Raw genomic sequence first — 12,987 nt, 5'->3', positions numbered from 1 at the left:
AGCAACCTGCTACAATACGGCCTCAGATGACGGAAATTACAGTAATACACTTCCGCCTGGGTTGGAAAATACAGAAATTAAATCAACAGGAAGACAAAACACAAATAAAATCAAGCAGGAGCTAGACAGTTTTCCTCTCTGTGTCAGACAAGCATTGAACAATCTGACTTTGCTGTCCCAGATGGGAAATTTGCTTTGCTGGCAGCTGAAAGACATAACACAATACACAATACATTGAACACAACACAAACTCGTTAGTAAATAAGACACATAGTTCAAGTTCAAGTTTATTGTCATTATACTCATATACAGGTATATGGTATAACGAAATGCTATTTAGCTAGCTCTCAGACGATAAGTAGTACAAAAAAAGCAACAATACAATTGTATAATAAAAGAAAGACCAAGACAACAGGCAGTGTGCAAAACAACAAAAGGTAACAGTAATGTGCAAAACAACAACAGATGTGCAAAAACATGCATCAACAGAATGAAATAAAGGATAGAAATGATGGGGAGTGAGCTTTTTGACATGTGAGGTAGAGGTAGATTTCAATGTGTGTTTGAGTTTTTGGTAAGAGAGAAGGCACTGTGAGGTTCAGATCATAGGTGAGAGAGGCTGGGAGTTTAACAGTTTGATAGTGCGGGGGTAAAAACTGTCTCTGAGTCTGGTAGTCCGGGCCCGAATGCTCCGGTACCGTTCTCCAGATGGTAGAGGGTCATACAGTCTGTAGCTGGGGTGTGTGGGGTCTTTGATGATGCTTAGAGCTTTCCTCAAGCACTGTCTGTGTCATGTCACGTCATGTCACATACATGTACTGTATGACGAGAAAGAAAAAGAAATGTTGTATATGCATTCACTAAAATATACAGCCAGTTGTCCCAATTAAGCAGGTGAAAAGCCTTTGGAATACAAGGTACCTGTGTCCTGCTGCATACAGGAGGTCTGAGTTAACGCACAGTGCTGTTGTCTTCAGCGTGCCTGACGTGTTGCCACAGACGGACCACCTGGGCTCCCTCTCAGAAACGCTGCGATCTTTCCCCACACGAAGTGCTGGCCCCAGGCCCTCTCCGCGCCCAAAGCGAGCGCACTGAAAGCCGGAAATGTAGCCGTTCCCCTCCCAGTCTCAGCCCCCAGCTCCAGTGAAGAGCGGCCACTGCAGGCAGGCCACAGCGGCCTCAACATAGCGGCCACGACACTGGAACCGCGCGCCCCTCGGCGCCTCGCAAAACGGTGTTTTCACGTAAATACCTCCACGGCACAATCCTATTTTGGGCAAAATATTATTAGACGAGCCTCGTGTCAGTGGCTTCTCAGCACTGAGGCTGGACTCCCTGATCTCATACCGCCTGGGACATCAGCGGAGACGGCCGCTGAGGTGCAGCCTGGGGCACTGGTGTCGATACACTTATAAATGTACACTGTCCGCGTGAAGAACAGAATGAGAACAAGACGCAGCACCTCCAGGCCGTGGACACAGGACATCTCACAGACGAGGGGGGGGGGGGGGCGTTCTGCCCCCCACGGCCTGCTTGAGAGGCCGCAGGCTGGCTGATCGCAGGATCTCATCCGGCTGCTCCTCCAGAGAATCCAGGGTGTGGGCTTCAACGACATGGCGGGGCTGCTTGCTCCACGCCCCCGCCCCCCTGGGTGTAAACTAGGGCCTCCCGTCCTGCCTGGAGGATCTGATCCTGCTCTCTCTTGCTCCCTACTCCCACCACCCTGGGTGAAAAGTAGTGCAAATCTTTTGCTTGATTGATCAAAAACTTTTAATTAGCAAGTGAGGTGGGTTTCAGGGACCAGGCTTGACGATCCAGGGTCTGAAGAGACCGTCCATATTCTGTTTTTTTGTTTTAATGCAATGACCAAAGAAAAGTATAATATATATTTTATAGTAGTAATTATAAACAGCCCCTTTCACAGGGTAGGCTACAACTGTGCTCCACTGGTCAGCCCCAATACTGCCTAAACAACTGTGCCTCACTGCAGCTTAATTAACCACGAAGAGAAACAGATTAGCAGAGAGCAAAGAGATGAGGGGCTTCTGCTTTCTGGTGGCGTGGACTGTCGGAGCTGGTTCACGCGAGTGAAGAACGCTGTTGGAAAAGAGCTGGTGGGATCTACAGTGAAGCTCTGGCCCGGCCCGGCCCGGCCCGGCCCTGTGCCTGCATGCGGAGAGGTACAGGCTCTGGCCCAGTACGTGCTCAGTGGCCTTGGCCCGGCTCGCTCGGAGCCTGGAGAGAGGGCCCAGCGGTGAGCAGCGTGTGGGCGTGGAGGCTGTATTGTTCTCACAGAGACGCAGGGGGAAGTTGAGCCCTGCTGATACGGGGTATTAATAGACACAGAGAGAAGTCAATCTGACGTCTCACCTCAACTTCCTCCAACCTTCAACTCGGATGAAGCTCTCACACACAGGACGGACAGAGCCAGGGTGCACACAGAGCCGTGCAGACTGGACTGGCAGAGCTGCACAGAGACACACACACACACACAGAGGACTGACAGAGCTGCACAGACACACACACACAGGACTGACAGAGCTGCACAGACACACACACACAGGACTGACAGAGCTGCACAGAGACACACACACAGGACTGACAGAGCTGCACAGACACACACACTCACAGGACTGGCAGAGCTGCACAGAGACACACACACAGGACTGACAGAGCTGCACAGTGACACACACACACACACACAGGACTGACAGAGCTGCACAGTGACACACACACACACAGAACTGACAGAGCTGGACAGAGTCACACACACACAGGACTGACAGAGCTGCACAGACACACACACAGGACTGACAGAGCTGCACAGTGACACACACACACACAGAACTGACAGAGCTGGACAGAGTCACACACACACAGGACTGACAGAGCTGCACAGACACACACACAGGACTGACAGAGCTGCACAGACACACACACAGAACTGACAGAGCTGCACAGACACACACAGGACTGACAGAGCTGCACAGACACACACACAGAACTGACAGAGCTGGACAGAGTCACTCTACCACTAGAAACGTTAGGCACTATATCTCGATAACAAAGCCATTGAAGAAGCTACTTTTCACGGCACAATATAGCACACACGAATGACAGCAGTTCGGTCCCCCTGCACTGCTGTTGGGGGGTTGAGTGACGACACAGCAAAAAATAACAAGGCGCTATATCCCGGGGACCAAAAGAGCCCAAACGGCCCCACACCGGCACACACAGAGCACTAACGCACCCGGCGGGCTTCGTTGTTTGAGTTCTTTGACGGGAGGCCCAACGCACGGGGCTGTCCACGCTCCAGGGGGGTCTCGCGGTCACTCCCCCCGCCCCTCCCACCCCTCTTGTAGATCCTGCAGCTTCGGACCCGGGGCTCAGAGGGCGATCCGCTCGTGAGGGAGAAGGGAGTCCGGTCCGCCGCTTTAACACGACCGCCGCGCCAGAGACGCCGAGGACAGCGAGGACAGCGAGGATGACGGTCCGGCCGGGTCGGGTGTACCTAGTGACGGGCGGCTGCGGGTTCCTGGGTCAGCACCTGGTCCGCCTGCTGGTGGAGAAGGAGGAGACGGTGTCGGAGGTCCGGCTCTTCGACCTGCACGTGGACCCCAGCCTGGAGCAGCTCGGCGCAGGTGAGGCCGGTCCGGGGTTCGAGGCACTGGCTGCTGAAGGCGCTATACAGGCGGGAAGACCCGCGCTCGATCCGCCGCTGCGCCGCTTTCGGGATCCGGCAGCGCCTGCTCGGTCGGGGCAGGTGGCTGTAAACCCGCTCAGTCCCGGAATGAACCGGATTAACACCCGGGAGCACTTCGGGCTCCAGCCGGACGAACATCCCGTGTGTCCCTGTCCTGCGCGAACGTGTCCGGCGACGGACAGATGCCCTCGCGCAGGGGAGTAGCTTCTCTCCTGGCGCCGCGTGCCCGTCGGGGTCAGGCTCCGGCGCACCGCGAGCCAGAAGGGTGCCGCGGTCACGGGTGCCTCGGTGAGGAGAGGGGTACAGGAGGGCTCCCCGAGGGAGGACACACGGATCACCTCCGGTTCTGCTGCGGGGCTCTCAGCCGACACGGGAGCCGAACTCTCACGGGTGGACCCGTCCGGAGCCGAGCTCGTTAAAATGGACGTGGAGACCCGCAGCGCTCTTCAACATGATTTGGGGTTCGTCGGGCTAAATCTTAGGGGAGCGGAGAGTGATGTGGCTACCGTTGTCCTGGAGGTGCTGTTCTCGCGATTTGCCAGTCAAATCAGTGCGAGGGACAAGCCGCGGTGAGCCGGGTTGTGCGGGGGGGGGAGGGGGGGGACAGCCCCCTGGTGATTCCAGCGGTGCGCGCTGGTCACCGTGGCCCTGCTCTCGTGCCTGCAGCTCGCCCTGAGGCCAGGGCGGGGTGTCGGTACCCCGAGGTCGGCAGTGGGGTGACTCAGAGGCACCCGAGGGCTGCGTGATGCAAAACACAACACAGGGAGGGGCGAGAGGAGGCCCTCGGCCCGTTTGGGCTGTTAAAGAGAACTGAACCCAGGAACTCATGCAGCTGTCTCTTGTTCCACACCCCCACCACCCTGTGGGTAAAGTAGAGCCTTCTGCTCTGACTGGAGGATCTCAGCCAGCTGTTTCTTAAGAGAAAACAGAGGGTCTGCTTCAACAATGTGGCTGGACAGCTTGTTCCACACTCCCACTGCCCTAAATTCAAATAATTCGAGCTTAGCTTCATTGTCATGGAAGCAGGATATTGACTCTTTCTCTCTGTCATAGGCTTTGTCTGAAGACTGAAGAGACTCAGTTCCTCCAGCCTGTCAGTGTAGGACACTCCCTTCAGACTAAAGAGACTCAGTTCCTTCATGTTCCTTCAGCCTATCATGTGAACATGAGGAAAACATACAAATTCCACACAGATAACACCCCAGGAATTAAATGCAGGGCCCCCGAGAGTAGTGATGAAGCAGTGATAAACACTGTGCCACCATGCTGCTCCAGTTATTTTTACTTTCCTACTTTCAATTATTTGCACATCTTGGATCCTTAATATTATACAGTACAGTTTATGTGCTGTGACATCACAGCACCTGTGCAGTCCAGTCCAGTCTGGTGTATGTGTGACATCACAGTTCCTGTGCAGTCCAGTCCAGTCTGGTGTATGTGTGACATCACAGCTCCTGTGCAGTCCAGTCCAGTCTGGTGTATGTGTGACATCACAGTGCCTGTGCAGTCCAGTCCATTATGGTGTATGTGTGACATCACAGCGCCTGTGCAGTCCAGTCCAGTCTGGTGTATGTGTGACATCACAGCACCTGTGCAGTCCAGTCCAGTCTGGTGTATCTGTGACATCACAGCGCCTGTGCAGTCCAGTCCAGTCTGGTGTATGTGTGACATCACAGCGCCTGTGCAGTCCAGTCCAGTCTGGTGTATGTGTGACATCAATGGGCCTTCGCAGTCCAGTATGTACAGCCGTATGTATGACATCACGGTTTTTCCCTCTTCCCACAGAGAGAGTGAAGATCCGACTGATCCAGGGTGACATCACTGACTACCCCACAGTAAGAGATGCCCTGCAGGGGGCGCACCTCGTCATCCACTCCGCCAGCCTGGTGGATGTCCATTACCGTATCCCTGAGGAGACCATCCGCGCGGTCAACGTGCACGGTGAGTCCCGGCCGCGCCGCTCCCTCCCTGCTGGGCACCAGCGCCCGGGCACTGACCCTGCCGACCCCTGTCCACACCTGGAGCGCTAAGCTGCGGGCGCTGATAGAAGAGACGCTGACGAGCTGCATCTTCTGATGCCAGCTCACATGTTTCTGCCCTCCCACCGGCACACAGACAGACTGGACTGCCAGTCCATCTCGGGAGCGAGCACGGGGAATGAGCTGCCACTCACGATCAGAGTACCCAGGTCTGAAGAGAGTACACTACACTGACAAACTGAAGGAACTGAGTCTCTTTAGTCTGAAGGGAGCGTCCCACACTGACGGGCTGAACGAACCGAGTCTCTTTAGTCTTTAGATGAAGTCTTTAAGGGAAAGAGAGAAAGAGTCAATATCCTGCTTCCATGACAATGAAGCTAAGCTCGAATTATTTGAATTTAGGGCAGTGGGAGTGTGGAACAAGCTGTCCAGCCACGTTGTTGAAGCAGACCCTCTGTTTTCTCTTAAGAAACAGCTGGCTGAGATCCTCCAGTCAGAGCAGAAGGCTCTACTTCACCCACAGGGTGGTGGGGGTGTGGAACAAGAGACAGCTGCATGAGTTCCTGGGATCAGTTCTCTTTAGTAGCCCAAACGGGCCGAGGGCCTCCTCTCGTCCCTCCCTGTGTTGTGTTTTGCATCACGCAGCCCACAGTTGCCTCTGAGTCACCCCGCTGCCGACCTTGGGGTACCGACACCCCGCCCTGGCCTGGCGGCGAGCTGCAGGCATGAGATCAGCGCCATGGCGACCAGCGCTCACCGCTGGAATCACGTGCAGGGCTGTTCTCCTCCCTCTGCACAAACCATCTCCTCCAGGCTTGTTCTTCACATTCATTTTACTGACAAATAATAAGGAAAGCACCTGTAGGACAACTATAGTCACATCGCTCTCCGCTCCCCTTCGATTCAGAGGAGAAGAACAACCAGGTACATTCTGGGCTGCAGGAACTGAGTCTCTTTAGTCTGAAAGGAGTGTCCCACACTGACAGGCTGGAGGAACTCAGCCTCTTTAGTCTGATGGGAGTGTCCAACACTGACAGGCTGGAGGAACTGAGTCTCTTTAGTCTGTATTAACAGAGAAGATTACAAGGTGACTGACACAGGTATTCAAAATCTTCAAAGCCATTAACAAAGTTAACCCAGAAGATTTCTTCAGAAACTGCAGTGAAGCACAAACCAGGATTACAAGTGGAAACTACAGGGATGTGGATTTTAAAGTGAGAACAGAAGGCACTACTTAACACACAGGTGGGGTGGGAGTGTGGAACAAGCTGCTCAGCCATGTTGAAGCTGATACTCTGACGTCTGGCAAGAAACAGCAGGCTGAGACACACAGATCAATTGTCTTCTTGCTACATCACAGGCCAGCTCAGCCGAATGGCTGCTCTCCTCTGTGACTCTTCTTATCAGTTGAGTGTGATTCTTCAGGTTGATTTGAATTGTTATGTCATTGCAGGTGAAATCAGGGAGGGTTACAAGGGAATCTCACTCTGCCATGATGTGTTCTTAGATTCGCTGTGTTTAGCAGGTCCTCTGGAAGCTCAGAGCAGTGGTGTCAGTTTGCTCAGGGTGTCAAGGTCCTCTGACGCCCCCTCTGGTGTGTGTGTGTGTCTGCAGGGACTGAGAATGTGCTGCGCGCCTGCGAGGAGCTGGGGGTCCAGTATCTTGTCTACACCAGCAGCATGAATGTTGTGGGGCCCAATTCCAAAGGAGACCACTTCTACAGGCAAGGCTGTCTCACTGGCTCATTCCTGTCTCTCTATCTTATTCCTGTCTCTTTAACTCATTACTGTCTCTCTGCCTCATTCCTGTCTCCCTGTGTCGTTCCTTTCTCGCTGTATAATTACTGTCTCTCTTACTCACTACTGTCTCTCTGTGTCATTCCTGTCTCTTTAACTCCCAATCGGATCTCTCCTGTACCGTTCAGATCTCTCCTGTTCCCAATCGGATCTCTCCTGGTCCTGGTCACAACTCTCCTGTTCCCAATCAGATCTCTCCTGTACCGTTCAGATCCCTCCTGATCCCAATCGGATCTTTCCTGTACTGTTCAGATCTCTCCTGATCCCAATCGAATCTCTCCTGTAGTGTTCAGATCTCTCCTGTTCCCAATCGGATCTCTCCTTGTCCTGGTCACAACTCTCCTGTTCCCAATCAGATCTCTCCTGTACCGTTCAGATCTCTACTGATCCCAATCGGATCTCTCCTGTACCGCTCAGATCTCTCCTGATCCCAGTCGGATCTCTCCTTTACCGTTCAGATCTCTCCTGATCCCGATCGGATCTCTCCTGTACCGCTCAGATCTCTCCTGATCCCAGTCGGATCTCTCCAGGTGTCACCGGCACACCTGTGCTCTTTCCTCCCCGTCGCTCACTCCTCCTGGAGCTAGAGTGGCTGTGTGGAGGAGGAGCTGGACTGACTCTCCTCTCTCTCCACTGGCGCCCGCAGGGGGAACGAGGACACGGAGTACAATGTCTTCCACGACATGGCCTACCCCAAGAGCAAGGCGGAGGCTGAGAGGCTGGTCCTGAACGCCAACGGCAAGCAGGTAAGACTGCAGCCCCTCGGTCCTGTGGGCACAGTGTCCTCACTGCTGCAGACTGGCACTGGGGGACTGTACCTCCTGCCCCAGTCTGTCCTGTGGGCACAGTGTCCTCACTGCTGCAGACTGGCACTGAGGGACTGTACCTCCTGCCCCAGTCTGTACTGTGGGCACAGTGCCCTCACTGCTGCAGACTGGCACTGAGGGACTGTACCTCCTGCCCCAGTTTGTCCTGTGGGCACAGTGTCCTCACTGCTGCAGACTGGCACTGGGGGACTGTACCTCCTGCCCCAGTCTGTACTGTGGGCACAGTGTCCTCACTACTGCAGACTGGCACTGAGGGACTGTGCCTCCTGCCCCAGTCTGTACTGTGGGCACAGTGTCCTCACTGCTGCAGACGGGCACTGAGGGACTGTACCTCCTGCCCCAGTCTGTACTGTAGCCACAGTACCCAATGTGTGATGTTGTTTCAGATCAGCGGGGGGAAGGTCCTGTACACTTGTGCACTGCGCCCCACTGGTATCTACGGGGAGAACCACCAGGTGATGAAGGAATTCTACAAAAGGGGCATGAAGACTGGGAGCTGGATACTGCGTGCCATTACCAACAACATTGAACAGGGCCGTGTCTATGCAGGTACACACACTGATCCTCACTCACACCACACCTGAAAATCACCTCTGTTTCACTTTCCTTACCCCACACGTGAACATCACCTACATCTCACTGTCTTCTCACCTCATACCTGAACATCAACTCCGTCTCACTGTCTACTCCCTCCACACCTGAACATCACCTCTGTCTCACTCTCTCCTCACCCCATACCTGAACATCATCTCCTTCGCACTGTTTCCACACCCCACACCTGAACATCACCTCTGTCTCTCTGTCTGTCTCCTCACCCCACACCTGAACATCACCTCCGTCTCACAGTTTGTCTCCTGTATCTCTGTGCCTCAGGGAATGTAGCCTGGATGCACCTGCTGGCCTGCAGGTCCCTGCAGGAGCGCCCCCTGCTGCTGGGAGGGCAGGTGTACTTCTGCTATGACGACTCTCCCTACAAGAATTTTGTGGACTTCAACATGCAGTTCCTGACAGGCTTCGGCTTCCGCGAGGTGCGCATCCCCATGTGGCTGCTGTGGGCCGCAGCCACGACCAACGACCTGCTGCACATGCTGCTGCGGCCGCTGTGCAACTACTCGCCCCAGCTGAACCGCTACACGCTGGCCGTGGCCAGCACCACCTTCACCGTGAGCACCGACAAGGCCCGCCGCCACTTCGGCTACCAGCCCCTGTACTCCTGGGAGGAGAGCCGGTGCCGCACGCAGGCCTGGGTGCAGACCTTCCGGGAGTGAGCACGAGGGCGCCGATCCGAGTGGATCAGTGGCGCCGCAGGGACGGGGAGGAGGGAGAGACAGCAGAGAGTCCTATGTTGGGAGTGGCTCTGTATCAGACACACCCCCATGATGGGAGTGGCTCTGTATCAGACACACCCCCATGATGGGAGTGGCGCTGTATCAGACACACCCCCATGATGGGAGTGGCTCTGTTTCAGACACACCCACAGGGGAGGAGTGACACTGTCCTGGACACGCCCAAAGTTAGAGTGATCCGCCCAAGGAAGAGCGTCTGCACGGTGGGCACACGAGCTGGTCTCCTACAACAAGTGTCCCTGGTCGCCTTGGTGGACTTCCCCCTACTGGTCCACTGACAATTGTAGCAGCAGTTTCGTCTTCGTTTAAGTCCCGTTGAGCTCCTGAGATCCGACTACATCAGGGTGCAGGGTGGCAACTCTACTGTCTGTGTGAATCAGAAACAGTTTTTTTTTGTTGTTTTACACTCAATAAACATGTGGTTTTAAAATACTGTGCACCTCTGTTTTCTGTTACCCTTTGAGTAGGACATTTTGCTCACCATGTAGTCCTTTATTCAAGACGTCCGTTGGTACAACAACACAAAACCCAGTCAACCATGACACAGTACAGATTAGACAACACCTGTGTGTCCCTTACCTAGGGGCACACACACCAACTGGACTGCTACAGACCCTACACAGACAGTAACACTAGCTTGGTGTCTGACCAGCGTAGGAGGCAGCAAAGAGAAACAGAGTCTGAGGAAGTACAGATACAGACAGACCTGGCTTGAGAGGACAGGCTCAGTGACCACAGTCTGGAGAAAGAAACTGGACACAGACAGAATGGAATAAACCTATTACTTGTTCCTTTCCAGCCTACGCATGCTGACGCAGCTACCCACCTGAACTACTACAGACAGACCTGGCTGTCCAGAGAGGACAGGCCCAGTGACCGCAGTCTGCACAACTGGATCACCGTGTGATCTCCTGTCACAGCCTGAGAAACAAACATTGAGCCTGTCTCTCAATAATAATACAGTGTGTGATCTCCTGTCCTAGCCTGAGGAACAGACAGTGAGCCTGTCTCTCAATAATAATAATATAGTTTGTGATCTCCTGTCACAGCCTGAGGAACAGTGAGCCTGTGTCTCAATAACAATAATACAGTGTGTGATCTCCTGTCACAGCCTGAGGAACAGACAGTGAGCCTGTCTCTCAATAATAATAATAATAATAATAATAATAATAATACTATAGTGTGTGACCTCCTGTCACAGTCAGAGGAACAGACAGTGAGCCTGTCTCTCAATAATCATAATCATAATCATAATAATAACAACAATAATAATAGGTGGCACAGTGTTGCAGTGGTTATCATTGCTGCCCTGAAGCACTGGGGCCCTGGGTTCAACTCCTGGTGTGCTCTATGTGTGGAGTTGGTATGTTCTCCCAGTATTCGTGTGGGTTTCCTTCTACCGTCTAGAGACATGCAGGTAAGTGAATTGTCTTTTGAGAAAACTGGCTCCGGTGTGAGAATGTGTGTCTGGGTCTGTCAAGGGTGTATCTCACCTTTCACCTTTCACCCAGTGCTTCCTGAGAGTAGGCTGCGGACCCCTGTGACCTGCGGAAAATCATTGAACACTGTACTTCCGAATCCGACCAGCAGATGGCAGCCTGACCCAGCAATTCACCGCCAGCTGCTCCTCTTGCTTCCTCTGCTGACACAGGTGGGAAATTTGCATTGCAGGCAGGTACGCAATCGTGCCAATATATTTGTAACCACTGACAATTGTAGACTACACCTTTTCATCACTGTTGGTTTTGCAGCTGGTTGATTTTTATGATTCACTAGGAATGACAACACCCAAGATCAGAGCGTGATGAACTATTGTGGAGCGAATATTAGCTTAACCCACTTGGCTGAGGGCCGACCTCCTGGCGTACATTACATTTAGCACAACACGAGCCCATTTTCAAATACGAAACACAATCACGAGACGAGACAAACAAATTGGCAGCTAAAGTAATCGTCACCATTTAGAAAAAAAGAAGAAATTGGGCCGTATGTGTGTAAGGCTGACACGTCCATGACGAAGAAAGAAAAAAAGTCAAAAACACAAGCAGTTGTCCAGATTAAGCTGTGAGATTGAAGGAGAACGTGGTTCTATTGCACTTAAATCGACGCCCAGACAGAAGGAGCTCAGGTTCACTGTACAAGGGGTGGTCATGAGAGTCTGTGATCATACTGTCTGTCATTGATTATACTGTCTGTAATCATACTGTCTGTGATTGATTATACTGTCTGTGATCATACTGTCTGTCTGACAGCTGCAGCTGGAGCTCCGATGACTTTGCTGGCTGCCTTCACAATCCTGCTCACTCTGTTTGTATTCTGGGCTCAGGTTACCAAACCAGGCTCCTGCAGTGAATGTTAGGACAGGTTCAATGAAAGCTCTAGAGGATAAAGTCATGGTTGTAGCACACATATTAAAGGAGAACTGCGGTCCCAGTGTCTCAGATAGGTCATTAAATCTTGGTACAAGAATACATTCTTTGAAGTTATAGAAAAAATTACAAATTTCCAATTGAGCACAAAATTGTGAACTTTGCAAAGCCCTGGTCTCGCCAGAGGGAAGTGTGAGAGTCCCCACGAACTGGGGCCCTTCCTGCTCACTAGTCCCGGTAATGACTACAGTAACGGGATGTGCGAGTGAATGAGTACAGGTTCTGCAGCAGATATCCCACCACAGAAGTGTGCCAACGTGATCCGCACGCAGAGCTAGACAGTAAATTGTATTTGTTGGCAAAACCGAAAGCAATATTTCTATTGGGTTAAGAGCTGTTTTCGCAAGCCGCACTTGTCACCGGAAAGTTCGCTGCCTTGTTCTGAATCGCAGAACATGACGCTGCCCATACCTTGAAATGTTGTCTCTGCTGTGATGGAAATTGGAGGTTTTATGCGCTACTGTGTTCTTTTTTGTATTCACTGGGGTTTGAGACGCACGAGTCTTTCAGACCCTGAAACGTGAAAACAGGGCTGCAGTTCCCCTTTACAAGAGCAGAGTTTCGTCAGGAAGAACAATCACCGTCGACTCTTCCTGCATAGGGCATCTGTGTTTTCCCCAAAGGTTCGTTTTTATCAGCAATCGTGCCAATATATTAGATAAGAGATCAGATCACTTTATCAGCCCTATACAATTTCTTGCATTAGGCCTTTGTCTTTTCACATACCTCAGCTTGCTCTCCATGAGACACACAGATAGGGAGAGAGAAGCCTGAAGTCAGAGCACAGCACCAGCCATCATACAGCACCCCTGGAGCAATTGAGGTTAAGGGCCTTGCTGAGGGGCCCAACAGAGTAAGATTCCTTTGCCGGACGCAGGATTTGAACCAGCAACCTTCCAGCCACAAG

The 12,987-nt window shown here is 52.6% G+C and overlaps 1 protein-coding gene across 1 annotated transcript; it reads left to right on the top strand.

Annotated features, from left to right (window-relative positions):
- Positions 1-3,484: 3,484 nt before the first annotated feature.
- On the top strand, positions 3,485-9,573 carry LOC148834212 (3 beta-hydroxysteroid dehydrogenase type 7-like). The gene is made up of 6 exons (XM_088916955.1): positions 3,485-3,641; positions 5,489-5,644; positions 7,297-7,405; positions 8,125-8,224; positions 8,692-8,854; positions 9,179-9,573. Exons 1-6 carry the CDS (start codon positions 3,485-3,487, stop codon positions 9,571-9,573), a joined length of 1,080 nt encoding a protein of 359 aa, XP_088773081.1.
- Positions 9,574-12,987: the final 3,414 nt, after the last annotated feature.

This window comes from Atractosteus spatula, chromosome 5 (genome assembly GCF_055471065.1).
Source record: "Atractosteus spatula isolate fAtrSpa1 chromosome 5, fAtrSpa1.hap1, whole genome shotgun sequence".
Lineage (NCBI taxonomy): Eukaryota > Metazoa > Chordata > Actinopteri > Semionotiformes > Lepisosteidae > Atractosteus > Atractosteus spatula.
This window is presented reverse-complemented; position numbering and strand designations above follow the sequence as displayed.